This window comes from Ascaphus truei, chromosome 4 (assembly GCF_040206685.1).
Source record: "Ascaphus truei isolate aAscTru1 chromosome 4, aAscTru1.hap1, whole genome shotgun sequence".
Lineage (NCBI taxonomy): Eukaryota > Metazoa > Chordata > Amphibia > Anura > Ascaphidae > Ascaphus > Ascaphus truei.
The window spans coordinates 362,140,535-362,167,989 of NC_134486.1; the positions used below are offsets into that span (position 1 = coordinate 362,140,535).

The 27,455-nt window shown below is 44.3% G+C and overlaps 1 protein-coding gene across 1 annotated transcript in view; it reads right to left on the reverse strand.

The window, feature by feature from the left end:
- MBOAT2 (membrane bound glycerophospholipid O-acyltransferase 2) overlaps positions 1–27,455 on the reverse strand; it is a 248,620-nt gene that overhangs the window by 83,346 nt on the left and 137,819 nt on the right. The window contains exons 4-5 of the mRNA XM_075598324.1: positions 8,047–8,142; positions 2,057–2,112 (exon numbers count right to left, since the gene is read on the reverse strand). Coding sequence (XP_075454439.1) covers positions 2,057–2,112; positions 8,047–8,142 — 152 coding nt within the window. The remainder of the gene's footprint in view (positions 1–2,056; positions 2,113–8,046; positions 8,143–27,455) is intronic.

A 27,455-nucleotide genomic window follows, 5' to 3' on the forward strand; every position in this document is an offset into this window, starting at 1 on the left:
AGTTAAAATTCTTATTTACCTGTATAATTACACGAAGAATGATCAGCATTCGATCTGTTGTAACCCAGCAAAATGAAACTGACCTGCCAACTTGGAAAGTGGGGAGGGGCGAGCTTAAATCTTGGGGGGAGGGGCCACTAACCTCCCAAAAACAGCAGAGATAGTCCCTTCCATGATATAGCTACATTAGTACATAGCACTTAGGCAACTATCACAATATCTCTCAAGCATGTGCCTTGTCTGAATGAGATCCACGACCAATCAGAGGATTCATCTTTTTCCCATAATGTAAATATTTTTATTTTTGCAAACTGCTCTGAAAATGTGATTTTATTCATAAATGTTTGTGTTTTTGCAAAAGTCCCTGGTGTTCATTGTGTTCCCACAGCTTTCAACCATACCCAGCCAATGCAACAACCTAAGAGGGCAGTTTTCCTGACATGCAGAGAAAGTATTGTTATAGATCATTCTGATGTGAACCTTGGAGCCGGGGGAGAAGAGAGGTTACAGAAATGAATAGGATTTGTTTCTTTGATTTATCTGGAGCAATTGTTCTGCGCCAGATTTGCACCACCTTTGCCTGTGTGTAAATAAATCCGGACTTCCACTTCTCCATGTAAACAAGTCTCTTGGTTATGAAAAGCAACCCAAACAGCACAAAGTAATGCATTGATGGGATTGCATGTTGTAGTTGCAATGACAACAAGCTAAGTCTTGGAGCTTCAAACATTGCCCTGGTGTGTTATGTTACCTGTTTCTCTCTCTCTGCTCTGTCTTACTCTCTCTTACCTGAATGTTTTGAAATATGACAGTAGAACACTAACAAAGTAGGATAGTAAAACAATATAAAGTAGAGTGTTGTCATCAGATTCATAGTCCTTCTTCAACTGGAACATTCATACTGTACCATGCATGAGGACCTCTTGATAATGAGATCCTTCTTAAATGGGTATCATTCATCCACAATGTCATATTCCAGGCCAGGTCGACACAGGAGAAAATTATGGCTGGACTAGATTTGCATATTTGACTACTACTGTAGGTCTGCGACATACCATTCATTTATGTTGTGAGAACATTCATTCGTTATATATTTTCTGGGCTAAAGAATATGTCAAACAAACTCTAGACAGCCAGATCAGTTGAGAGGTAATATGGTAAGTACATGAGAAGCATGTCCTAATATCAGCAGTTCAGCAACATTGCTCTTCTAAATAAGACCAAGAAGTTGACGTACAGTAGGTCTCTCACCAACAATTAACTCCTTCACAAAGAGCCAAGGAGTGTATTACAAAACAGAGGTAAGGTTGAGACTACTTGGCTTCTATTCATTAGAGATACTAGACATTCATTTTATTTTTTCCATACAGTTATGGTTTTGCGGCGAGGTTTTTTCAATAAAAGGTAAGTTAAAAAGTACATACTCGCTTTATAATCGGGCCCCGCCCACTTTGCGAGCCAATTAGCAGTCTGATGTACTGTATTAGGTAGGAGGGTAAAACAGAGGAAGCTCCACCTTGGAGGCCTGAAGCAGCCATATTGCTGGTGGCAGGAAGCTCAAACTGAGAGAAATAGATGCACAGAGAGAGAGACACAGACAGAGAGAGAGAGAGACAGACAGAGAGAGAGAGAGAGAGACACAGACACAGAGAGAGAGAGACACAGACACAGAGAGAGAGAGACACAGACACAGAGAGAGAGAGACACAGACACAGAGAGAGAGAGACACAGACACAGAGAGAGACACAGAGAGAGACAGAGTGTGTTTGTGTATATGTAAGTGTGTGTCTAAACTTTTTTCTTTCCAGCGAGTACTGAAATATGGGGGTCGCCTTATATTCAGGGGCACCCTATAATCATGCAAACACAATAAATGCAGATTATACAATGTAATACCCCCCCTCATATTCTATGCTAATAAATGTCTGGAGAATAAAGGCGAATGAATAACTCAATAAAAATCCAAAACAAACTCATAGATTAGTATCATAAAGAGCCAAGTGCTGATCAGGTGATAAACCCATAAAGGAAAATACAGTATATGATGTGATCTTACCATCCCGGATCTCAAAAGCCAAGCTGGTTATTTTCTGTGTCATTATCATCATTGGTCTACATTGAAAGAAAATAAAAATGAAAAAGATTTGTGGTGAGAATTGTAGAATTGCTACATGATGCAGCGTTATATTCATTTATGCAGATTACAGGGAATCGCGGTGACATTCAAACAATTCAACACGCTTACTTCACGTTGTAATCATATTTTAATATAAAAGGCGCGATGAACTAATAGGAAAAGAAAATAATATCGGATCACATAAGTCTTGTGTAATGAGGGGGTCAGTAGAGTCAAAACCCACAGAGCCTCAGTCAGAAAAACATTACTTCTGTAACCAATGACACTGAGCTTGAAGCAGGGGACCCTGGTTCATTTCCTGGTGTCAGCTCCTTGTGACCTTAGGCAAGTCACTTTATCTCCCTGTGTCGCGGGCACCAAAAAACAGATTGCCAGCTCATGTGGACACAGGGGCTTATGCAGAGAGGTACGGGCGTAACGGCAATAAATTCGCCATAGGATTGCCTTTTAAATGCGTCCTATGCAGGGTACTCCGGTAGCCGTGTGTAAAGTAAATGGTAAATTTGCCGAGTTTCACTTGGCGTGAAACACGGAATGCAGAGACGTGCAGTCGTTAGCCAGCATAAAGCCAACTTTTGTTGGTGGGCTAAATAGTACACAAACGCGCCATTTAATAGCCCCGATTGGCGCATACAAGCGCATCGGAGCTACTGGCATACTGCGCGTTCTGAAAATGGCGAATTCAAGCTTCTCGCCACCCGTCTGGCTAATATGTTTGGAAATTAAATAATTATGGCGGATTTGAATTTTCCCGCCAAGTTCTCGCCACGAACACTTTCACAGCGGACATTTTTGGCAAAAACCTGGCGAGATTGTCCTTAACGGACGTCTCTGCATAAGCCCCACAGTGTCTGTAAAACTCCTAAGCGCTGCGTACCGCGCACTATACTGTAATTGTAACGTGCTCTGAGTCCCATTGGGAGAAAAGCGCTAAATGAAATAAAGTTATTATTGCGATTTTCAGAAGCCCGCTGCTCTGCTGAAACTCATTGCTTCACAGGACTTTCAAAACCAAATGTTTGATACGGTAGTTTTGGTAGATTCAAAAACATGACATTTGGGGACTGATGCGCTGAACCTTAGTGCCACATATTGCAGATCATTCTTTGTCCATTATTTTAAAGTTTGTGCCCCCATTCAATGCCAATATTAAACTTTCATCAGATATAGGGGGCTTTGCACTAAGCAGTGATAACTGCTTTTACGTGAGATAAACGGCTTTTAAGACCGATACTGCCTGCTGCGCGATTCACAAAGCAGTGATAACAGTGCAGTATCGCTCTTAAAAGGCAATTTTTTACCAAAAAAATTGTATTTATTTAAAAGAATTGGATGTTGTGTTTTTGTGGGCACAGGATTGGAACCGCAGGCCAGCAGGGACGCCCGGACACCCCCCAGGGACCCCTGTGGAGCCCACGGACACACGCAGGGACCACCCGAGGGCCCACGGACACTTGCAAGGACCACCCGAGGAACCCCACCGGCCTGTAATATCATTCCTGTGCTTAAAAAAAACAATGTATGTATGTTAGGGAGGTATAGGGGTTACAGGGGGTGGGTATTACATATTGCAATGTTTATTGGGGGCAATTGCCCCCAATAAAGCGGCTATTATGCCGTAACCCTTTCATTGCCTTAGCAGATAGTTGCTATGGTAATGAAGCTGCTTTAATGATTTTTTTTAATAGTGTGCGGGAGCAGGGGGTCTCCTGAGCTGAACCACTTGATTTCTTGGTCAGGGACCCCCTGCTTCCCGAGTAACAGGCCCCGGTATCAGTGGTGCACAACCTCTTTGGGGATCATTGGAAAATTCCTGGGGGTCGCCAAAAGACCCCCCCCCCCCCAGCCAGCAGCCCGTGTATCCCTGACTCTCTCCCTCCCTGTCTCTCTCCCTGTTTCTCCATATTCCCAGCAAAAGAAGCACTCTGAACGTAGCTCTCTCCGCTCCGTTCAGCCTGGATGATGACATCGTAGATGCCCGAATATGGGCAAATACATATTCAGGAATCTACCACATCATCATCCAGGCTGAAGAGAGACAGGGGGAGGAAGAGAGACACACAGAGGGAGGGAGAGACACAGAGGGAAGGAGAGAGACACAGGGGGAGGGAGAGAGAAACACAGGGGGAGAGAGAGAGAAACACAGGGGGAGGGATAGAGAGACACAGAGGGAGGGAGAGACACAGAGGGAAGGACACACACAGGGGGAGGGAGAGAGAAACACAGGGGGAGGGAGAGAGAAACACAGGGGGAGGGATGGAGAGACACAGGGGGAGGGATGGAGAGACACAGGGGGAGGGATAGACACAGCTGGAAGGAGAGAGACACAGTGGGAGGGAGAGAGATACACAGGGGGAGGGAGAGAGAAACACCGGGGGAGGGATAGAGAGACACAGAGGGAGGGAGAGACACAGCTGGAAGGACACACACAGGGGGAGGGAGAGAGAAACACAGGGGGAGGGAGAGAGAAACACAGGGGGAGGGATAGAGAGACACAGGGGGAGGGATAGAGAGACACAGGGGGAGGGAGAGAGAGACACAGGGGGAGGGAGAGAGAGAGAGAGACACAGGTAGAGAGAGAGAGACATAGTAAAAGGGACGGAGGGAGAGACAGGATGGTGTTAGTTTCGGTAGTTCAGAAGATTAATGCTGCGGGGGGTCCCATTCAGAAGCATGGAGCCCAACGGAGTTAATCCTCTAATGTTTTCATGGCCGCGGGTGGGGGGGGGTCTCGCACAGTGGAAATTTACATTTTGGAGTTGAAGCTAAAAAAGGTTGCGCACTACTAATCTACTAATTTTACACACTTTTATGCACTGTAGCACTGGGTATTGAGGATGATAATAAATCCTTATGATAATCACTCAATATACTATACTCAATATACTATGCAACATTTAACTGTATTATATATTATTGCTTTATTCTGCTCCTCTACAATGTGCAGACTATAATATAGACCAGGGGTGCGCAAACTTTTGAAGCTGCGCCCCCCTGCCTGCTCTTTTAATTGCTCACGCCCCCTTACCTCTTTGGTCGGCGTCAAATGACGCCGCAGGGTCATGTGACGTCACGTGACCTCACAGCGTCATTTGACGCCGTGTTGCCATGGCGATGCGTCACACCAGCCATCTGAATCATGGTAAGTAGAGCTGCAGAGGCCTCACGCGATCCCCGTTTAATTTTAATGTCATGGGGATGAGCGTGGGGCCTCTGCAACCGCCGCGCCCCCCTGAACAATCCAGCGTCCCCAAGTTTGTGCACCACTGATATAGACCAATGCTCAATTCAAATGCATGTTGAGTACCTGTTTGTGTGCAAGTGTAGACACACAACCCCTGTAAGCTCAAACCCAGATCCACCTCACCATATATACTTATGTCAAAAGAGTGGTACTGGGTATGTGACAATGTATAAATAAAAGATAGAGAACCCCAATGGATTCAGATCAGAACCAACTGTAATACCATCCTATGTAACACAAAATTATAAACAGCACTCACAATAGAGAGTAGATATATAATGCGGGGTGCCGTGGACAAGAGAAGACCCAAACCCTCTCAAACACAATACACAATACTGAAATAGTCCAGCACTCCCTAAATGGAAAAATTGAAATCACTAGTATGCAACCAATAAGTAAATTTTAATGAAAACACAAATGAATCAAAAAACATGCAACGTCACAAATATAGAACATAAACATATAGGTATAATCACATATAACGTGTGTGAAGGAAGGATATACAAGGGAGACAAGTTGTAAAAAAAATGGGGATAGTGTATGTGTCGGGGTGGGGGCAAAACAGCACAAAAATGGGGGGTAAGTGGGTATATAGGGGGAGTGCAGGGGGGCAACGTTTCGGGAATTAACCCTTCGTCAGGCCCGTTCCCCTATGTCCCAGAGGGACAAAGGGTACTTCCCTAGCCCCTAAACCCACAAGCACCTGTAAATGCCCAAAATAAAAACAAGAAAAAACTCCACTAATCCTGTGATAAATAATATCTAAGTCAAAAGATGCAATATCCCTGAACCTAGTAACAATACAGTCCTCCACGAAACCTGGGTCAGATCTTAATTGTCAGAAGAAAAAGGCAAAAAGGAACAGTGTATCCAGCAACACCAGAGTAAATGCAGGTCTAAGCGTTCAGATAATCAATAAAGTAAATTAGCAACATGCAAACCAGTCAGTCCACAGGGATGTGCTCAAATGCGCCTGCTGTATCACCAGTGAAAGTTTGTAGCTACTGGTGAAAGCAGCAGGTGCATTTGTTGCTAATTTACTTTATTGATTATCTGAACGCTTAGACCTGCATTTACTCTGGTGTTGCTGGATACACTGTTCCTTTTTGCCTTTTTCTTCTGACAATTAAGATCTGACCCAGGTTTAGTGGAGGACTGTATTGTTAGTAGGTTCGGGGATATTGCATCTTTTGACTTAGACATTATTTATCACAGGATTAGTGCAGTTTTTTCTTGTTTTTATTTTGGGCATTTACAGGTGCTTGTGGGTTTAGGGGCTAGGGAAGTACCCTTTGTCCCTCTGGGACATAGGGGAACGGGCCTGACGAAGGGTTAATTCCCGAAACGTTGCCCCCTGCACTCCCCCTTTATACCCAGTTACCCCCCATTTTTGTGCTGTTTTGCCCCACCCCGACACATACACTATAACAATTTTTTTTACAACTTGTCTCCCTTGTATATCCTTCCTTCACACACGTTATATGTGATTATAAATATATGTTTATGTTCTATATTTGTGACGTTGCATGTTTTTTGATTCATTTGTGTTTTCATTAAAATTTACTTATTGGTTGCATACTAGTGATTTCAATTTTTCCATTTAGGGAGTGCTGGACTATTTCAGTATTGTCTAATACCATCCTAGTCCATGTCAATAATTTCAAATATCTGGGTATATAGTTTGACTCCCATTTAATATTTGGGAAGCACATTGATACCCCGACATCTAAAACCTATGCCAAACTAGGTGTACTTTATAGGAACAAATCCTCCCTAAGCCCGCTGGTCAGAAAGCGCTTCACACAGCAGATGCTAATACCAATTATAGACTATGGAGACATTGTATATAGCACAGCACCCCAAACTCACCTTAGCAAATGAGACATCCTCTACAACTCAATATACCGCTTTGTCCTCCAATATAACTACAACACACATCACTGAAAAATGCTCAGAGAACTAGATTGGTCATCACTGGAGTCTAGGCGCAAAGTTCATCTTTCTTGTCTTGCCTTCAAATACTTTCTGGGCAAGCTACCCGCTTATCAGAAGAAACTTCTCACCACTACCACACCTCAGCCCTACCACATGCAGCACTTACCCCCTGAGATCTGACTCCAAGACTGTTCACGATCCCAAGATTCAACAAAGAATCCAGCCACTCCTCCTTAATTTACTGTGCACCCAAACTGGAACAATCTACCTGAGACTCTGAAAGTCGCCGCCATTCTAAGTTCTTTCAAAACTAAAGCTGTCTGACATTTTAATCTGGTCTGTATCTGTTACATACGCCTATAACATGTATTATCTTTAACTGTTCATTCAATGTCTTCATATATAATGTATAATCCTCTTCACTAAATGTAACCATGTATCTGTCATCTTAACTCTGTGCCCAGGACATACATAAACACGAGAGGTAACTCTCAATGTATTACTTCCTGGTAAAACGTCTGATAAATAAATGCAACATCCAACATGACAAATCATATAGTTATATACTTATCTGTTCTTTTCTCATACGTGAGGGTCACTTAGTTAAATTCTTTGGCCAAACCATTTGTAAGCTTGCAGACCACGTCAAGGTGCAACCTCTTTTTCTGCAAGTCCTTGGGGATACAGGAGGTGTGACGTGTGCTTATGAGCATGTAATTATTCTACTTACCCAGAAAAGTCTGCTGAATACTGTCCATAATCAGAAATATAGACTCTTGTAATTTGGCACAGTGTGAGGTATCCCAAAGCAAACACAAAGCAGTATCTGAAAAGACAGGAGTGTTTATAGATCAAATTAAACTGAATTTACAACCGTTCAGATCGTTGATTTTGTAACTTACAGTATCTGGTATTTCTCATCCAATCAGAGGAAATGTAATATTAATTATTATATCACAGAATGAATACCTGGACACACAAACATCCCTTAAAGTAGACCTCCAAGTGATTTGTTTAAAAAAAATAAAAAACTATATAGGTTGGAAGCACTGGTTCTCCAGAGCTGAACCACATTCATTTCAGCTCCGAGGACCCCCTGTTTCCCGTGATACTTATCTCTGTAGGGGGTGCCAGTTATCTCTGCAAAGTTTAAATGTCCGATCACGCGGGAAAATGGGAAGCCGCAAGGTATGGCATCACGTGTGACACGGGACATTTAAGCCGCCATTACAAAACCCCCGCTAACCCAGCCGATGCTGCTACCAGCACCCCCTAAGTAGGTACGTTTTTTGAGAACCAGGGGTCCACGGAATTAATGAGGATCAGCTCCAAAGACCTCCTGCTTCAATCCTATTTTTTTTTAAACGCATAGCTTGGACTGCCTCTTTAACAAAAGAAGGACATTTAACCGCTGTATAAATAAGCGTGCTGTATATATGCATAATGACTATGAGTACCTCTACATAAAGTATGTCTAGCCGGCCATAGGTAAAAAAAAATAGATGCTGTGGAACTCCAGTCTTGAAACACTCTTTTTAAAAGTTCTTTATTAAAACATCTCCTGTATCAACATTTTGGTGTCTCTAGAACACCTTCATCAGGACTTACATTAGTGAAAATGTGAGAGTGCTATAAATAGGCTGGGCAAGGCGGAGCAGTTAAATGTACCCCACTCCCGTCATCAGCTGGATACTGCCAATACCACATCGTCCCCGATGATTACATGCCCTAGTGTCCCAATGTAAACAATCGTTAGGAAAAACAAAGTGACACAGCTGCAGTGCTGCACGTCAACATATTGTGACATACAGTAATGTGACATACAAAGCTATTAAAACACACAAGAGACTAAAAGCTAAATATCTGACACATAGTTACAGTTACATAGTAGATGTGGTTGAAAAAAAGACATACGTCCATCAAGTTCAACCTATGCTAAATTTAGACGACAGATAAAGAGTCATATCATCCAATAATGTCTCATAAGGGAAAAATACATTCCTTCCTGTCTCCAAGAATTGGCAATCAGATTACTCCCTGGATCAACATCCTTCCCATGTTTACTTATTTGGTATATCCCTGTATACCTTTCCTTTCTAAAAAGATGCCCAACCTTTTTTTGAACATATCTATTTGTATCACAATACAATAATCATGACACACAACATCATACCTATATGTACAAACATCACTAATCCATAAAATAGAAACTGTATCTCCATTTGAGTGGCATATACTATTAATAACCTCATACTCTAAGATACAAATGTCATTGTCACTTTGTTTTATACATTCACATAAACTGATTAAAGTACCTCACCATCCATATTTAACCCCTGAACAACCTGTGTTTTATATCTTTAATCAACAGCCAACACTAAACCCTCACCACAGCAAGAAAGTATCATTGAGCCCTAAGTGACAGGGTGCCATGACTGATGGCACTAGGTTCCCTTTACCTGGAGGGTTTGGGCAGCATCCTCCTGGCTACTCTCCCCCCCCCTGGCTTCTCTCCCTCCCCCCCCCCCCCCCCCTGGCTACTCTCCTTCCCCCCCCCACCCCCTGGCGGCAGGGTGACGCAAGGGAGGTTATGCATAGCTGTAGCAGGGGAGTGGAGGTCAGATCGCGCCCTGCCCAAAAATTCCCACCCGCCCACTCCCCTTTTTGGGGTATGATGTTGATATGTTATGAGAAAAGATCGGAAGTTCCTCTGTTTACAATACCTTTTATAGGGTCAATTTTGAAGCGGGTTGTTGCCTTTGTTGTGACGGCAGTGGGTGGGGTAAGTGCGTTTAACCTTGCCAGGCGGGGCTCATTTAAATGTGAGTTCCCAGGGCCCATTCTCGCTAAACGGCTGGGACTGGTGGTGCCTGGCTTGGGGGGTGTTGTGGGCCATGGTTGGAGTACTATTTGGGCTTTACCCAGTGATCGAGCACTCTGGCACTTGTTTTAATAAAATCTGCGGCCTTGTACCTCCAGACGTTGTTTGCATTTATTTATTTATGTTATGGTGTTGCGTGTATGGTTCACCGAGAGTGTGTGTGGGGGGAGGAGGGCGGTGAGCTTTCTCGCAGGCTCCAAGGTCAAGGTTTTATGGAAAAGGAAGAACAACAAGACATCATAAATAAAAACTGCTGTCCTAAAAAGCATTTACTAGAGCAGACAGATGGGAGGCTAAGGAACTACAATTGAGCAACTCCTACACATGTTCTTCAGCCACATCCTTCAACAAGTACATAAGTTAACAACCGACAGGCACAAACAAACATTTTGTATATAAAGCAGCTTTGGAGACCAATGAAATGATTGGCACCGCACGGTGTAACCACTTTCAGGCACACGTTTAGCTTATGCTGATGAACCCATACATATCTAATTTGGCACAATTCAACGCTGTTAAACAAAGGAACTATAATTCAAGCTTGTACTCATTCATTTCGGTGCCAAATCACCGAGCGTAATGATCGAAAAAGCCTCTTGTTGCAATAGCAGCTTATCCCTGTCGCTGTCCCTCCACAGGGGCTGGACATGCTCAATTATCGTAGCTCTTAAATACGGTTGTCAGGTGTCCAGTATTGAACCGGACTGTCCTGGACTGTCCTGTGTTTGGACACTCTGTCCAGTAAAAAATGAGATGTAGTACTGGACATGTATGTGTATACCGGTATTACCCCTCTGGACATAGTGACCTGACTGGCGGCGGGGGCTGCGGGATTTCCCGGAGCGGGGCTAGGCAGCTTCCTACATCCTGATTGGCCGCTACCGGTTAATGCAGCCAATCAGGAGGTGGTGTCAGGAGCCTGGGGGTTGTGCCAAGGAGAGGGGGAAACTGCATGGAGCAGAGATTGGCGCGAGGGAGGTGTGGTGTGTGTGTGTCGAGTGCGTTGCACATTTCCTGATTTTGTCCAGTATTTTTGAAGAAGCCACCTAGCAACCATAAGTGAGTCGCTTCTACAAAAAATGAACCACCATCGTGCTCTCTTCATCCCTAATCTCTCTCCTGTTCTCACTCTTTAATGCATTTGATATTATTCTTGTGCTCATTATATCTGCGCTGTTTCTGGCTCTTACCCACATAGATCTTGGAGTCAGAAAAGGGGGGTCTGTCCGAAGAGATTCTCCACGAAGACTACTTCGTGGTGTTAATAGCCCCGCTGTATTTGAACTTTGTTTACTGTTAAAACAATATTTTTAGTATATACCAGTAGCCAGGTCCCCTCTGACTCACCAGTGCTCCGTCCCCCCGTCCCCCCTTACCTCCGCTGCCGTGGGGGGTGTAGCGGGGAGGTGCTGGAGGTGACGGGCTCGCCGGCGGCTCCCCTCACAGGGCGCAGGCATGTTTTGGGTGCGTGCGCACACGTGGAGGCTCGCGCATGTACAGATGCGGCACTCAATAGTGCAGGGCCTTACCAAGTTTGCGCATGCGCAGATGCGAGTAGCGGCGGTCATTACAAAGCAGCGCACGAGGCGGCAATAGTCAAGAGGCTCTGCGGGGACTAAAACATCCACCAGCCACTGGGGCTGTTAACCATATGACGCCAGGGAGCCAATCGCGCGGCCGGATCCCCTGCTTGGGAGAGATACCTTTGGCGCGCTCAGGAAGATGAGACAGTCGGAGCTGGGACAATGATAGGGGAGGTTGTTGATGCAGGGGTCCGTGACCCTCTGCACTAGGCCAGGTAATCCCCATAGGCCCCAGCTAGGCCCCGACTCATCAAGTAAAGATTGTGGCTGCTTTAGGGACAGGCCCTTAGGTAGGGACCCTGCCCCATTAGCTGTTTGATAGTTCAGGGACACAGCTGCAACGCTGCACGGCCCTGATAATTGTGGTCTGGGACTAGACCCCCTTCAAGATACAGAGACTGTCTTCATGGTGGGACCATCCAGCGGGACACCACCCCACACGGAGGCGGACTCATCGCAGGATCAGCGGATCCACTCTGTCTTCCTTTTGGCATGGCCGGGTGTGGACACACCTGGCAGGTATCATACACCAAGTGCACCAACCAATACACCTCATCTAGTGGGCAGCGCTGTCTCAAACATTGGGGTTGGGTGTGGGACTCTTGGGACACGGTGTGGGCTACAAGGTGGTGGCTTACAGCCGTGCGAGGCGTGTGGGTAGTTGTACATCTTAGTCATTATAGAGCGGTTAAGATATATATGTGGCAAGTAAAGGTTATTGTTCTTTTACACTGTGTGTGTGACTATTGTTGTTGGGTCCTGTGAGTGGCTCCTCCCAGTACGCTGGGATCCCTCACAGATGGAGGCACTGCACCGAAACTATCGTTACGTCACCCCAGGCTCCCCGTGGTGGAGGCTTGGGAACTCTGTGAGCCAGCAGGTAAAGGCAGCACCGGTAGCATATTTTACAGAGTACACCCTAATTCTCACTAGGGGGGGGCGGGGGGGTACAAGGGCTACATACTATATTACCGAATTACCCTCCATAAGGGGACACCAGGACTGTTTATACCATACAAGTTACAATGTCCAAGGTAAACTCAGATAGAATATATATGTGCTGTACAGAATGACCTATACAGAATTGCAATTTTGTATTTACTGTTCATACCCAGGGGTAACCAAGTGCACATAATGGGGGCTCTCCTGCCCTTTCCCCAACTTTGTGGAGAATCTGCTACTTGTGGCTCTCTGCAATCTGATGCAAATAATTGGTACAATGGTATTTGAACAATTCATAATATCCAACACGGAATTTGTAACCACTATACCAGGGGTCGCCAACCTGCGTCTCCCGAACCGCATGCAGCTCTTTCCGCTGCTACTTGTGGCTCTCTGCAATCTGATCCACAGAGGTTGCCTGCTGGAAGGTGTCCGTGGAAGTGCCTGTCCAGGCAACTTGCTGTGGACTGCTAGAAGGGAGGTTCCCCTGACATGCACCTCTGTGTGCACCTTTCAGCAGGCAGCTCGGCAGGCCCCCCATCTACAAGTTTCTAACAGGACCCCTCAATCCTCCAGGGCAGCAGCACACTCAGATCCTATCTCCCAATATCCCTGTCTTCACCCTCTCTCCCTCTCCTTCACGCCCCCCTCTCTCTCTCCTTCCCCCTATCTCTCTCCCCCCCCTCCTCTCTTTCCCCCCTTCTCTTCCCCCCCCTCTCTTTCCTCCCCCTCTCTCTTCCCCCCCCCCCCCTCTCTCTCTTCCCCCCTCCTCTCTCTCCCCCCCCTCTCTCTCCCCCCCTCTCTCTTGCCCCCCCCTCTCTTCCCCCCCTCTCTCTCTTTCCCCCCCTCTCTCTCTTTCCCCCCCTCTCTCTCTTTCCCCCCCTCTCTCTCTTTCCCCCCCCTCTCTCTCTCTCTTTCCCCTCTCTCTCTTTCCCCTCTCTCTCTTCCCCCCCTCTCTCTCTTCCCCCCCTCTCTCTCTTCCCCCCCTCTCTCTCTCTTCCCCCCCCTCTCTCTCTTTCCCCCCCCTCTCTCTCTTTCCCTCTCCCCCTCTCTCCCCCCCCCTCTCTCTCCTCCTTCCCCCTCTTTCCCACCCCTCTCTTCCCCCCCTCTCTCTCTCTTCCACCCCCCGTCTATCTCCCCCCGCCCTTCTTCCCCCCTCCCCCCGCCCTTCTTCCCCCCTCCCCCCTCTGTCTTTCCCCATATCCCAAAACACAATACGCTGTGCAGTGTGGGGCTTAATGGTGGAGGGGGGGGTGAGATGTGGGGATTAGAAGGGGAAGATGGGGGGGATTAATCAGGGGGGGCCTGCTCCTTTAATTTAACCTGGGCCCCAAGATTTCTATTGGCGTATATTTTCAAGAGATGTACTGTATAGATATTTCAGTGTATTTTTGTCACATTGGATGTTGCTGTGGACTTCTTTGTTTCTTGTTTTATACAATTAGCCACGCCCAGTAGCACTCCTTTTGACACACACACACACACACACACACACACACACACACACACACACACACACACACACACACACACACACACACACACACACACACACACACACACACACACACACACACACACACACACACACACACACACACGTAATTTTGGGAGTTTCTGAGAGCTTGCTGGGTATCTGTGTGTGTATATATGTGTGTGTATGTGTGTGTGTGTATTGGGGGGGGGGTGTATGTGTTTTATGGGGAGGATAGAGTATGTATGTATGTATGAAAAAAACTAAATAAAGGGACTTATTATTGTGAGGCATTTTATTCCCCCACATATTTTGGTGTACGTTAATGCTTATACAGTATATACCTATTGGTGTGTACAGTATGTGTTTGTGGGGGTGTAATATTCATGAATGTGTTGCGCCTCGCGGAATATTTTGGAGGATTTTTTTTTTCTTCCTTGAGAGGTTGCAGACCCCTGCACTATACAGATGACATGATTATTACATAATCCACAATTCATACAAGAATAACATCCCCTTTTTTGTGAAAAGGGGTTACCCAATTATCTACTGTATACTTCTGAAAAGGGCCAGAACCAAAATCTCTCTAAGGCTTGTATTCTTTATATATACCAATCATCGGATTAGTCTTAATCTAAATTGTTAAAGCAGCAAAACATGTGAAATCTTATGGGGTTTAAAAAAAAATTTTTTTTTAATAAATTAGTTCTGTAGTATTAAATAATAATGACTGTTTTTTTGTTTTCATTCAACTCTTAATGTTATTTTTGTTAGAGAGTTTTAAAGCATCATTTGATTTCTATAGCAGGTTTTAGCTCCTCCAAGGCAGTGCAGGATCTTTCAACACTTTCCTGTTTGTGATACATTGTTACCAATGTTCCCAGCAGTTTGAGCTGCAAACTGTAACAATAGATACTGCTACCTTAGTAATATTGTACAGAATACTGCTGAGTTACACTAACTGAAGCAGCTATTATGTTAGGCACACAATCAGGATTTTGACAGATTTATAACAGGAGCACCAAGCGATTGCCAGCTTAGGTAAGAATGTACAATTATACATTGTCACATGCTTTACTTATTCAAATAAGAAAGAAAAAAAGTAGAAAAGGGTTTGAAAGTACTATTGTTGCCTTATCTCACAATCACTATTCATTATATTCCATAATTGTCTGGTCTTTTTGCTACTCTAGTAGATCTGGTATTGTATCTTTGTACATATGGTAAAATCTGTATTTCCCCTTTAATCAGCATTGGCTTGGTTCTAGTTCTTAAGAGGCACTATCTAATACCTTTCATGAACACTCCCTGGGCAAAAAATGTGAAAACATGACTCAATTTGAGTTTCTCTCTCAACGGGATCACTGCAAATTCATATTACCCATAAAAATTGAGATACCTGTAAACCACATACTGTATCAAACCCAAAGGATGAAAGCTAACCACTCAAAGTTATAAGGGATCTGTCCGAACATTCTGGATGAATGCTTACAGGAAGTGACATCCCCTTCTCCAAAGCTACCATGGCCATCTTGCCTCCTGGCAATCCCTGCCCTCAGAGGAAGTAAGCCTCACTTTGAACTTTCATTGCCAGCAGCTGCCTCTGGCCTTTAAGTAGCAGGCAGTTGCTATCCAACCTTGCTCGTGCAAAGTACTTGTCCTGTCTGAGCTCTGTCTTGCCTGCTGCCTATCTCAACCTCAGAACCAGACCTGATTACTCTTTGCCTGCCTCGACCTCAGAACTGGACCTGATTAACCTTTGCCTGCTGACTGCCAAGACCTCGGAACCGGACCTGGCTACCCTTTGCCTGCCGCCTGCCTCGACCCTGGAACCGGACATGACTATCCCTGCATCTCAGGCCTCTGATCCCAGGCCAAAGTCGATGTATTACTCCCTACCTCTGCCCTGCGGGTCCGTATCCTGTTCTGCAGTCAGCAACGTTATAGAAGTATATCATTCCTATCCTAGCCTGCCATAGCTTCCTTGTCTTGGAGTAAATAAATGAAGTAACCACAATTCCCAGTGTTACCACTTAAAATCCTGATTTTATTCACTGCACACCTTATCCAGAATAGCACCCAACCACATAGCTCCCCAGTAGGGCTTTCTTGGTTGGTTAGCAGAGGGTCTTATAGGACATTTGGAGCTAGTTACTAAACTGTGATAGTGCAGATCGGTGCACTATGGCATGGAAATTCCCACTGAATAATATTATGGTAAATAAAGGCAGCCTGAGATTGTAATCCTTACAAAGCCCCAATAATGTCTTTTGGTCTCCATTCTCTTACTATTGTAGCATGTTCATTTTTGGAAAGGAGTAGAAGGCAAAAAACAAAAAATTTTAATATACGATTATTATTTTTGTTGTTGTTGTGCTCTTAGTTCTCTCTACACTCCTACCTCGTGACTGCTTACCTGTGGATGCATGCTGCCTACCGGATGCCCTCGGTTCACCTGTGGATGGTTTCGTGAGTACACCGACCATTGACTGCTTTATACCGCTTTGTGCATCACTAGGGGTGTCTTTCTGGCATTGTGTGGGTCTGCTGGTTCCCGTCGAGGACCTCATGATTGCCGTGGTCAGATTGTCCCGAATCTCTGTGATCGCCTCACTGGCTTTAATCATCGCGGCTGCAGTGTTGCTCTGGAATTATGTGTTCCTGGCTCCGGTACCTATAGGGTTAACTGTGGATGTCTCTGCGTGATGTACGCCTGTCTATGGGGTTAGTAGCGCCTACCATTGAGGTTTATTCCTCTCTCCTGCTATTGTACAATTAGGAGTTAGTATAAACTTGCAAGAGTTCACCAATTGTAGTAATCAACTATGTGCATGTATGAATATCAAATCAAGCTGGGAGCACAGTCCAGCCTTATTCTATTTGTTCTGCTTCTTCTGCATGTGCCTTAGGGCCATTGTTCCTGCAGGGATATTTAAAAAGATGATAAAAGCTCAGGCTATGAATGATAAATCATGTACATAATTGCTTTCAGGGAGGGATAGAGAGTGCTATTGGGTCTTTTATACCTCACAAAAAAACATGTGCAGAGATCCCTGGGAAACAGGCTAATTTAAATATGCAAATCGGCCTATTTCCCAGGTATCTTACAGTGTGCTCACATGTATCTCTACTCTGTTGTATAGATGGGTGATTGGGGGTTGTATAAGTTAATGGGTCCTCTACTAAACTTTTTATTTGACTTGTCAGTTTGGCGTGATATGCAAATGAGGAAATCTTGTCAAATAAAGTATTCACATGCAAGGTGCAAAATTGGACGGGAGAGGGGAAATCTCCCATATGTTTCTCACATACCCCAAGATTGTACAATCTACTAAGATTTATTTTTCAATCTCGACTGAAGGGGTCCGCCTGCCTCCTCTCCATAGGTAGGATGTCACACTGTTGTACTTATTATTCTTAATGTCTTATTTGTACACTTGCTTTGGAAATTGGATGTGAGGTATTATAATCTGGTATTGATCTGCGTATTTTATTAACCCTTCTCACTTTAATATAACTACGTATTATTTGTCATCATAACTCTGTGCCCAGGACATACGTGAAAATAAGAGGTAACTCGCAATGCATTACTTCCTGGTAAAACATTTTTATAAATAAATATAAACAAAATAAATAATATTTTTGATAATATACTGTTTAAATGAATATTGCCTGAATGCAGTGTCTTTTTCTAGTTCTGCAGTGTATCTTTTGGGGTGGTAAGAGTTTACTGCCAAATCCCCTCCCGGCCAGGTGGAACCCCAGGGAGACGCATACTACGCCTAAGATACACAACGGGACTGCACGGAGCCAAACAGCAAAGGTAATTTATTACCAGCAGGTGACGGCGGTGGTCGGGTCCTATAAACAGGACTTCGGAGGTCTATACAGACGGTCTACCCCATCCCCGTTGCCAGAGAGGACCCCGGTAAGCCCTTATTCTACGGCGTATATAACATACGGAGCAAGGGGACAGAGGGGTTAATACATACATGGGTTAACCAGAGGAGGTTAACGGAGGTTCAACATGTGACCAGAGACCTACGGATATACCACCTCATGCCACGCAATACCGTACACTGTATGTAGGCTATTTATACTATTTACTATACTATTGGAATTGTATACAGCCTATTATTCACTGGTTCCAGTTACAAGCATATATGCTAAAAGATGTTTTACTGAATATATTTTGCGGGACTTTTGCAGCATCTCAGAATAAATGTAGTGGTAGTTGGAAGTGTGGAGCCAGGGCTATGGCCACCTTCCTTCCCCTCCCTCAGGGGAGTGGGATACACCCCTTATTCCACCAGGAAGTAAAGGAGCCAATGATAGACCATTTGGGGTTCTCAAGCCCTGGGGGTTATTTCCAGGGACCAGAGCGAGAGAACAGAGTGTACATGTTGGTACGCTGTATGGAGAATAAAAAAAACATTGTTTGACTGAGACTTCAGGTTATCAGGGAGAGTGCAAGAGGGTTTTCCTGCAGGAACTGCACCCATCCCTGCTGGGGCCTGCTGAAAATGGAGGCGCTGCACCCATGAAGAACTGGGAAGATCCCTAAAGCCTGTCCTGGGTTTCTGTGATACTTTGTATTTTGGAGGCAGCTGTTTCATTGTAACACTGCTTATTGCAACTGTGCATTACCTTCAAGCCTGATTAACTCGTTAGAGCAACAGTAGCTGCAAAACCAATAATGATACAATTCAGAGTGCGCTAAACCAATGCACACATTAAAGCAGTAAAACCCTATGTTTTCTTTAAATAAATCAGTGCTGTAGTATTAGATAATACTGTCTGCCTTTTTTGTTTAACTCCTGCCATTTTTTTTTTAATGTACTGATCATACTTTGGTTGCTAAAGCAATCATCTAGAAAGTCATGTCCACTTCCTCTTTTGAAACAGGCTCTCACATACACCTTTTGAGCTCTGCACTTTGGCAACAAAGTATCACAAACAGATCTGTTGCTGTATTCCAAACAGCAGACTGTATTACTCTGAAAGCTGGAACAATAATGTGTTATACTTAGTAATATAATGTTACATATCAGCTGCAGCATGTCACTGACAGCAGCATAGTCAGAAAGCGGCCATTTTGTTTGGCATTTTATCTCATCTCCAAAATGCACAAAAAATCGAATTGTAAGCACAATGGGTACATGTTGTAATTTTATATCAGACATGGCAACCGACTTGTATTTAAATTGTATTAAGTTGATGCTAATATCAACCTCACAACACGGTACACTTGGTTCATGACCAACACATTAACCACTACACCACAAATCTTCTCTGAAAGCAATGAGCTGAGGCATTCAGAAGATAGAGCTCTTAAGAAATGAGTTCACCGGGATGTCACTGTTTTGTCATATAACATTACCAAGGGAAATTCAGACTAAAAATAGTGGTTAAATAACTAAGACAGAAGGGTGTGCAATGCCACATATTGCAGTTTCCAACAGCAACAAAAGGGCTCAAATAGTAACATTAACCTAAAAGAAATCTATCATTACAATATTACACTTTCTTTTTATTAAGGATCATGCAAACGCATTTTGAAAAATCCAGTATGACTCATGGTTTACACAAGACGCTTCAGCTTTATATCAGCCAGGGTGATTTTAATGTACTCTCGTCAAGTTCCATGCCTTCAAGATGCCATGGTAACAAGGCTTGTTAGAATGGAGAGTCTCATGCAATGAATCTCAGCAACACACACTCAGCATTGTAAAATTGTTAGCTGGCTGTTATAACAAATTCAATTAGATTTGTTTTTGTTTTCCTTCAACATCCGTAATCTGTATATGTTTCATTCTTACTAAATGCTGTACACAATGGTATTACAGTGTACAATACCTTGTAGAATCAATCATAAATCAATGAGCATTGCTGAATTGAAGTTAATCTACTATACACTTCTACCGCATTCAAATAAAAGGGCATATCATTCAGTTAGAAAGCACTATTATAAGAGAAGCATTGATGAGGGTCTCAGCTCATTGTTGTGTATTTTCTATTTGTCTCTATCACCCTATTATTTCAGAAATGATTTCTTATTCTCTGTACCTAATTTTTAGATCTTTTCATCAAGTCGTGTCATCCCCCAAACAACATTTTTAAGGTAGCATTTCTGTGGTCTTAAACACTGGGGACTTTACCACCCACAAGCATAATGCTGCGCTTATAGTGCCTGTCGACGGCAACGCGACGTCTCTCTAAAACAAATGCATTGTCGCCGTTGCAAGCGCTTTTAGTAAGCGCGACGGAGCGACGTCACGACCAAAAATTTGGTAGACAGTCAAATTTGATTTTTCAGTGGCTATCGCCACATGTGACAGCCTCTGAACCATTCAATGGCCAGGTCGCTGGCGACGTCACTGCAGCGCGAAATTCAACTTTCGCGGGTGGCGAAGTTTTTATGTGGCTATGTAGTTTTTATTATTGTTGGGATTGCTGATCTTAAACTATTGAACTTGCCCAAATTAAAAAACAAAACTGTACAGCCCCCCTCCCCTGTGATGTTTCCAATGATCGCATTCGCTGTATAACAGTGCAGATGCTGTTCATGGATGGGAAGTCTTCTCAAAGCCCAGGTGTGGCCAACTCCAGTCTTCAAGGGCCACTAACGGGTCAGGTTTTCAGGATATCCCTGACTTCAGCACAGGTGGCTCAGTCAATAACTGAGCCACCTGTGCTGAAGCAGGGATATCATTAAAACCTGACCAGTTGGTGGCCCTTGAGGAATGGAGTTGGCCAACCCTGTCACAGGCCATTACATTTCTCAAAAAACACTGGGGAGAGAACATTGGAACAAAATTGAGGCAAATTGCTTAATTGGCATCTTGCGTCTTCTAAACTCTTTCCTCCACTTCATGTCATATGCATCAGTACGCAATTTAGGAAATGTCAATAAAAAGGAGTTATAGGACGCAAAGATTATGAGATGTATCAAACCATGTGTGTCACTTTTTGATGTATTGCTGGAGTCACGCACATCTGCCACGTGTGAAGTGGTGCTAACAATTCACATGTAGGAAACTCTCTTACGTTAGGTGCAAGCAGCCAGAAAATGGAGCTGTGCATCAGAACAACCCTTTCTTTGCATTTCCTGTTCTGTTGATACCTGTCCCCCAGGCCCAGCTAACGCGCAGTTTGTAAATATTAAGGTTAGTGGCATTACTCTTATGCAATAGGAAGGTGCCTCGCCAACAAGATTATTGGAGGTAAGCATTGCAAAGCCGAGGCTTTCTGGCTATGCCACATCCTGTATGCAACATGTCTGTGTGCCGTCATCCTTATTTATATATTATATTTCAGGGTGTCAATGGAATACCAAAACTAAAATAAAAAAAAGTTGAACCTCACCATAAAGTGTGTATACGTGGAACACTCTAAAGAGAACAGCTGACTCAGGCACTAGGGACCAGAGTCACTAGGCAATGCTAAGCGGTAAGGCATCACACGACCCATTCTCTTGAATGGGCAGTGAGGTGCCTTACGGCTTAGCACCCCTTAGTAACTATGGCTCCAACTGCGTTCCATGCTTGAGATCTGTGCAAGTGATAAGAGTCAAAACACAAACAATGATTGCGTGAAGATCACAATGGATTATTCCAAATAGTCAATAACCCTGATTTATAGTTCTCACCAGTGCCATCAAGACCAGCAAATATCATCATGTTAAAAGAGCCCAGTGTTCATCTCTCCTCCTGAACATTTCAATCTCGGATTGTCTTTCGTCAACGCATTACTACGTTGTAACTGAATAGCCTTCCACTTTCCTTGGGCTGAGCTCATACAGGCTGCGATGCGACGCGCACGTTCGCCACTCTTTCGCTTTGGTGGGTGGGAGTTTTCCGACACCCGGCTGCGACGTACAGCGTTGACGCCGCTGCACTTGAAGAAGACAAATTAAGTTGTGATTTCAAGCGGCAGCCGCGTCACGTGTACTTCGCCAGCCAATCACAAACACACTTTTTTTTTTTTTAAAGCCTGCTGCCAATTGTCATTCTGTCTGCTGGGGATGAGCACACACGGACACCGCGGACGCGCGGCAGCGTAGCAGCCTGTCTGAGCTCAGCCTTAGGCCGTGCTTATAGTGCCGGCGACGCCAATTCGCCCAAAAACAAAAGCATTGCCGCCACCGCGTGCGCTTATAGTGCACGCAATGGCGACGAGCGACGACGCCGTCGCTAAAACCCGGCGCCGGCAAATTTGGATTTTTCAAGGGCCTGTCGCATCACGTGACGGTCCTTGAACAAATCAAATTGCGGGAATCCCGCGATGCGGCCGAAGGCGAAACATAACTTTCGCCGGTGGCGACTGCGACACGATGGGTGACGTCACCCATCATATCGCCGTCGCCGGCACTATAGGCAAAGCCTTAGACCTGTTGTCTCCAGTTTTGCTTGAGACTGACTAAAGCAGTAGTGCAATGTATTTCAATGTGAATTGCTCAGTGTTTCTGTGTTGTGGTTGAAACCTGTAAATGTTTATGACGGTATTACACATGCCCCTCGTTCTATATAGAACTGAGGTCATCACATTAGAAGCAGTTCAATCTTTCCAATTGGCATTGTAAAATGTAATGATTAACATTTCATTGCATCTGATATTTGGTCAATGACCTATTTCCAAGTCCCCACATACACAGTAGGGTCCTGTTATCTGTGAAATGTCATTAGGTACATATTAAATATTACCATATAACTTGGTAGCAGAATTTCATGCTCATGACGTCGCAGGGTCAAGTGCCGTGACGTCACATGACACACACAACTAATGACTGCTAATAAAATTAGAAAGGTCTGTCTGTCTCTCTCTCAACAGTTTTGCCCATTCCTATCCCCAGGGCTTGTTGCTTAAGTGCTACATTCCCACTTCTTCCTACGCAGCATTGCTTACATACATGCTTTCTTCTGTAACTACAGCTAATGCACATTCACATTCTAGCTTGTCTTGATCATTGCATCCTTCTATTATCTGGTCTTCCCGGCTCAAAATCTGTTCAAATGGCTAGATTTGTCTGGGTTTCTTTGAACCCGCCTCTGCCTCTCTCCTCCTCAGATCAGTTGTTTGGCTTCTCATTAAATTCTATTTTAACTACTAAATTATCCGCACCTGTTCAGGCCTCTACACTCCTCTGCCTCTCCAGCTTACTCACTATGGGTGTTAATTATTAAACTGTGATAGTGCCAGATTCGGGACGCTAAGCACATGGCAACCCCTATTGACTGCAATGGGAGGCTCTGGCGATAGTGACCTAGTAGGCACTATCGCAGTCTATTGAATAACCGCCTATGTCTCTGCCTGCCTCTTGCACTCTGATAAAGGCTGTCTGCTCTAAGCCTCATCTCTACTGATTCTTCATGCTTCAAATCGTTTTCCTTTTCCAACTCCATATCACTGCAATATCCACTCTCTTACTTACCCGATGCACTTTCTCCCCCTAACACACGCTCTATTAAATAATCCACAGCATATACTGCTTGTCTACTGCCCCAGTACATTTCCAAATTACCATTACAAAAGGAATCTCTTTAGAGTAGAAACTCTCCTAATGTATGCTTGTTCTTGACACACCTCTTCCTATTTTGTGCCTTATCTTCTTGTGTTATGGCTGGATTACTAACGTTAGTCTGTAAAGTGCTGTGTACACAGCCGCCGTATATAAATAGCACAAAGTAAATATTATATTACGCCTGCATTTTGCTAAATGCTTTAAAATGGCCATATCAGGGGTAGACAAACAAATTCTTCAGAGTGCAGGTCTCCTCTGGGACAGGCATATAAAGGAGAGCCCTACACACCAGTTCATCATGCAATTCTCCCTTTAATGTGACAGGTAACAGTGGAACAGTCTTTCCACTGCTCTTGGCTGTCACATTAAAGGGAGAATTGCATGATGAACGTGTGAGTAGAGCTCTCCTTGTATGTCTGTCCCAGAGGAGACCTGCACTCTGAAGAATTTGTTTGTCTACGTCAGTGATTCCCAACCAGGGGCTCCTTGAAGCAGTCCTAGGGGTTCCTCCTACAGACCACAGACCCCCTCCCCCCCAATGGGGGTGGGTTTTTTTTGGTATGTATTTTGTACGGTGGATTGAGTGAGAGTGGGGTAATTGACGGAAGGTAGGGGCGAGTGAGAGAAGGGAGGGGGCGGGAGGGAGTGAGTGAGGAAAAGGAGTGAGACGCAAGGGATAAATACATGCAAGGCGGGAGAGGGGGAGAGTCAGTGAGACGGATGGGAGAGAAATACATGGGTAGATTGTAGGAAATAGAGGTGGCTCGTGAGGTGTGAAATTTTGTGATAGACCCCTGTCAAACCTATTATGTGTCAGCCAGATAGGGGTTCCCCGAGATTTTTCGAAATACTTCAAGGGTTCCTCCAAACAAAAAAGTTTGGAAATCACTGGTCTACGTTGTGTTGGCTGCACGAGGGGGATTCTCCTCGCCTGAAACTTATTCCCTGCACTTTGAAACTGTACTACATATCAGGGGTGGCCAGCTCCAGTCCTGATGAGCTACCAACAGGTCAGGTTTTCAGGATATCCTGGTTGGTAGCTCTTGAGGACTGTAGTTCGCTACATCTGATCTATATGCGGTTCTGCTAAAATACATCTTGAGGTCATATTACAAACGGTTGTGCTCAACATGATTTAATTGAATTCAACATTGATGTCAAGACAAAAAAAAGCTTTCATTTTATGGAAGGACAGAATAGATTCTGACACATGATAAATAGCATTGTCACAGCAGAGAGGCTGGGTTGGAAGGTTCAAAACAGAAAAAATTGACAAAGATCAAAGCATATTCCCAGTGAAAGCAGGAGTCCCCTTAAAAGTGACATTGAAAGTATGCTGCACTTTTGATCCAGTATAGCATCCAAACCGCTGTTCTGCTTTTCGTTTATAGGGTGTAGTTTTTGTTTTTTTTTTAAATATGATATACTACATTAAGAAAAAAGACAATTCCCTCTTAGCGGGTAATTCTGTATTGTCTGAAGGGGTAAACTGCACTGCAATCGGCTGAAAAATCCCATTGACTTGATCGACCGCTTTAGACCATATAGAATTACCCAAGTCTGAAAGAGAATCTTGCAATGTATAAGAAATTTCTAGGTCAAATAAATAATTAGTCCACAATGTGTCCTTTATTTATAATTATTTTCAGTAGAATCATATCTATGTCCTTTTGTGCTCTTTAAAGTGTGTCTTCTCTATTCTGAGTATATGTCACTATTCTGTTTTAGTGAGATGATCCTTTTGTGGATGTGTGGTTGTCTTATTCTGTATGTATATGTGACTGTCCAATTCTGCATGCCTGTGTGGCTATTCTATCCTGTTAGTTTTTAAGACTATCCTATGCTGTTTGTAGGTATAAATACCTTTTTTCTAGTAGCATATGGGAGTATCCAATTGTGTGATTGTGACCCATTCGGTGTATAAATGAGACGCTTAATCATTAATGCAAGATACGGTACACGGGTTTTTAAGCAGAGAATGTTTGCACTGGGGTTAAATGACATATAAAAAAGAAGTATGCTAAGACAATAACACCAGATATTGGTGCATCCTCTCCGTGCTGTCAACAGGGAGGGCAGCCGGTAATGGGTCCTTGCCCCTCCCCCCCCCCCCCCCTTTAACAGGTCTCTCCCACTCAACAAATATGCCCACGGAAACACAACTCGACAAATCGTCCATGGGTCAGGACCTGGCTGGAGTCCTTGGCCCCACCGAACCGCTCAGCGGGCCTGCATTTCCTTAACAAATGTGTGCATACTGGCTCCTACCTCTACGCATCTAGCCAATCCCTTTATCACATGCTGACTAAGCAAAGCAAACACTGATGCATCACCTAAACAGGGTTTAATATGTAATTAATGTAAAGAGACAGCCAGGAATCTTGACACAGACACATGGAAGTGTTTTCTTACCTCTCGTCCATTTCTCTAATACTCCTGACCAACATTTTTTGACCAGCAGGAAAAAGACAAAAGATACACACTATATTTTATACAGCTCTGCTAAAGAGTGTTTAGTGTAATACTCTCATTTGTGCAATGGTCCAACTGCAATTACTTTACTTCCTTCACTGGTTCCAGTCCCCAAATCTGTACATGTATTTATTTCTTTATAAAATATTTTACCAGGTAGTAATACAGTGAGGGTTACCGCTCGTTTTCACGTATATCCTGGGCTATGGGTTATGATGACAAATACATAGTTACATTAAGTGATCAAAGGTACATATTATATACAAGACATTGCATGCACATGTAGCCATGCATAATAATGGACTGCAGACATCTTCCCTGTTGGCAGTAAACCCTGGTAAGTACAGGTATGCCAGCAGTAGTTATGGAGGTTTTTCCCTCACACCCTGGTGAGGTGCCCTATGTATGGATGGGAGTGGCTGCATGCTCTGAGTCCCTGGATAATGACGTCAGAGATGTGCCTGCCCCCTGAGGTATATAAGGCACAACACTGTCAAAGTTAGTGTTGCTGCTAAAGTGTTTTGGCTCCTGTGAAAGGGATTGCGGAATAGCTTGGTGCCCACTAGTGCTGTAACTAGTGGCACGGGTTTCCAAATCAAGCCTGTCAAGGCCACACTGTGTCCAGAGACTTGACACAGGGGTGATCTCCCTACGGGGAGAGGGGATCCCACTTCAAATTGGAAGGGCGTACCTGGCAAAGGGATAGCACGGCGAGATGTGCGGCTAAAGCTGAGAGCTGCAAGGGGCAGTCTATCACATCAATCACGTCAATAAAGATGCCCTATTCAAAGATACCCCCACTGTGTGAGTGTGAAGTTACTCAACAGTGGATGAGACCACCAAGAAGGAGTTCCTCACCAGGACCATCTCCCTGCGGAAGCACAGATCCCGATGAGGTGGAGGCGCTGCACTTGAAGTAAGTTGGACTCGGCACCACTACCTCAGCTGCCTTCTGGTTGATATCCCCACACACCATCATGCGGGAGACTCAGGAGGCCTGTTGCCTACAGGTGCACCACCAAACACGACCATGTAATGGGGGCTGGTTAGACCACAGGGGCCAATGCGAGATTGGGGTGGTCAGGAAGGAGGGAATACCCGTTACACACAGTTAGAGATAATAAATGTTATAGGCGTAAGTAACAGTTAAAGACCAGATTAAAATGTGAGACAGCTTTAGTTTTGAAAGAACTTAGACTGGTGGTGATGGGAGTCTCTCTGGAAGATTGTTCCAGATGTGGGGTGCACGGTAAATTAACACTTTGAG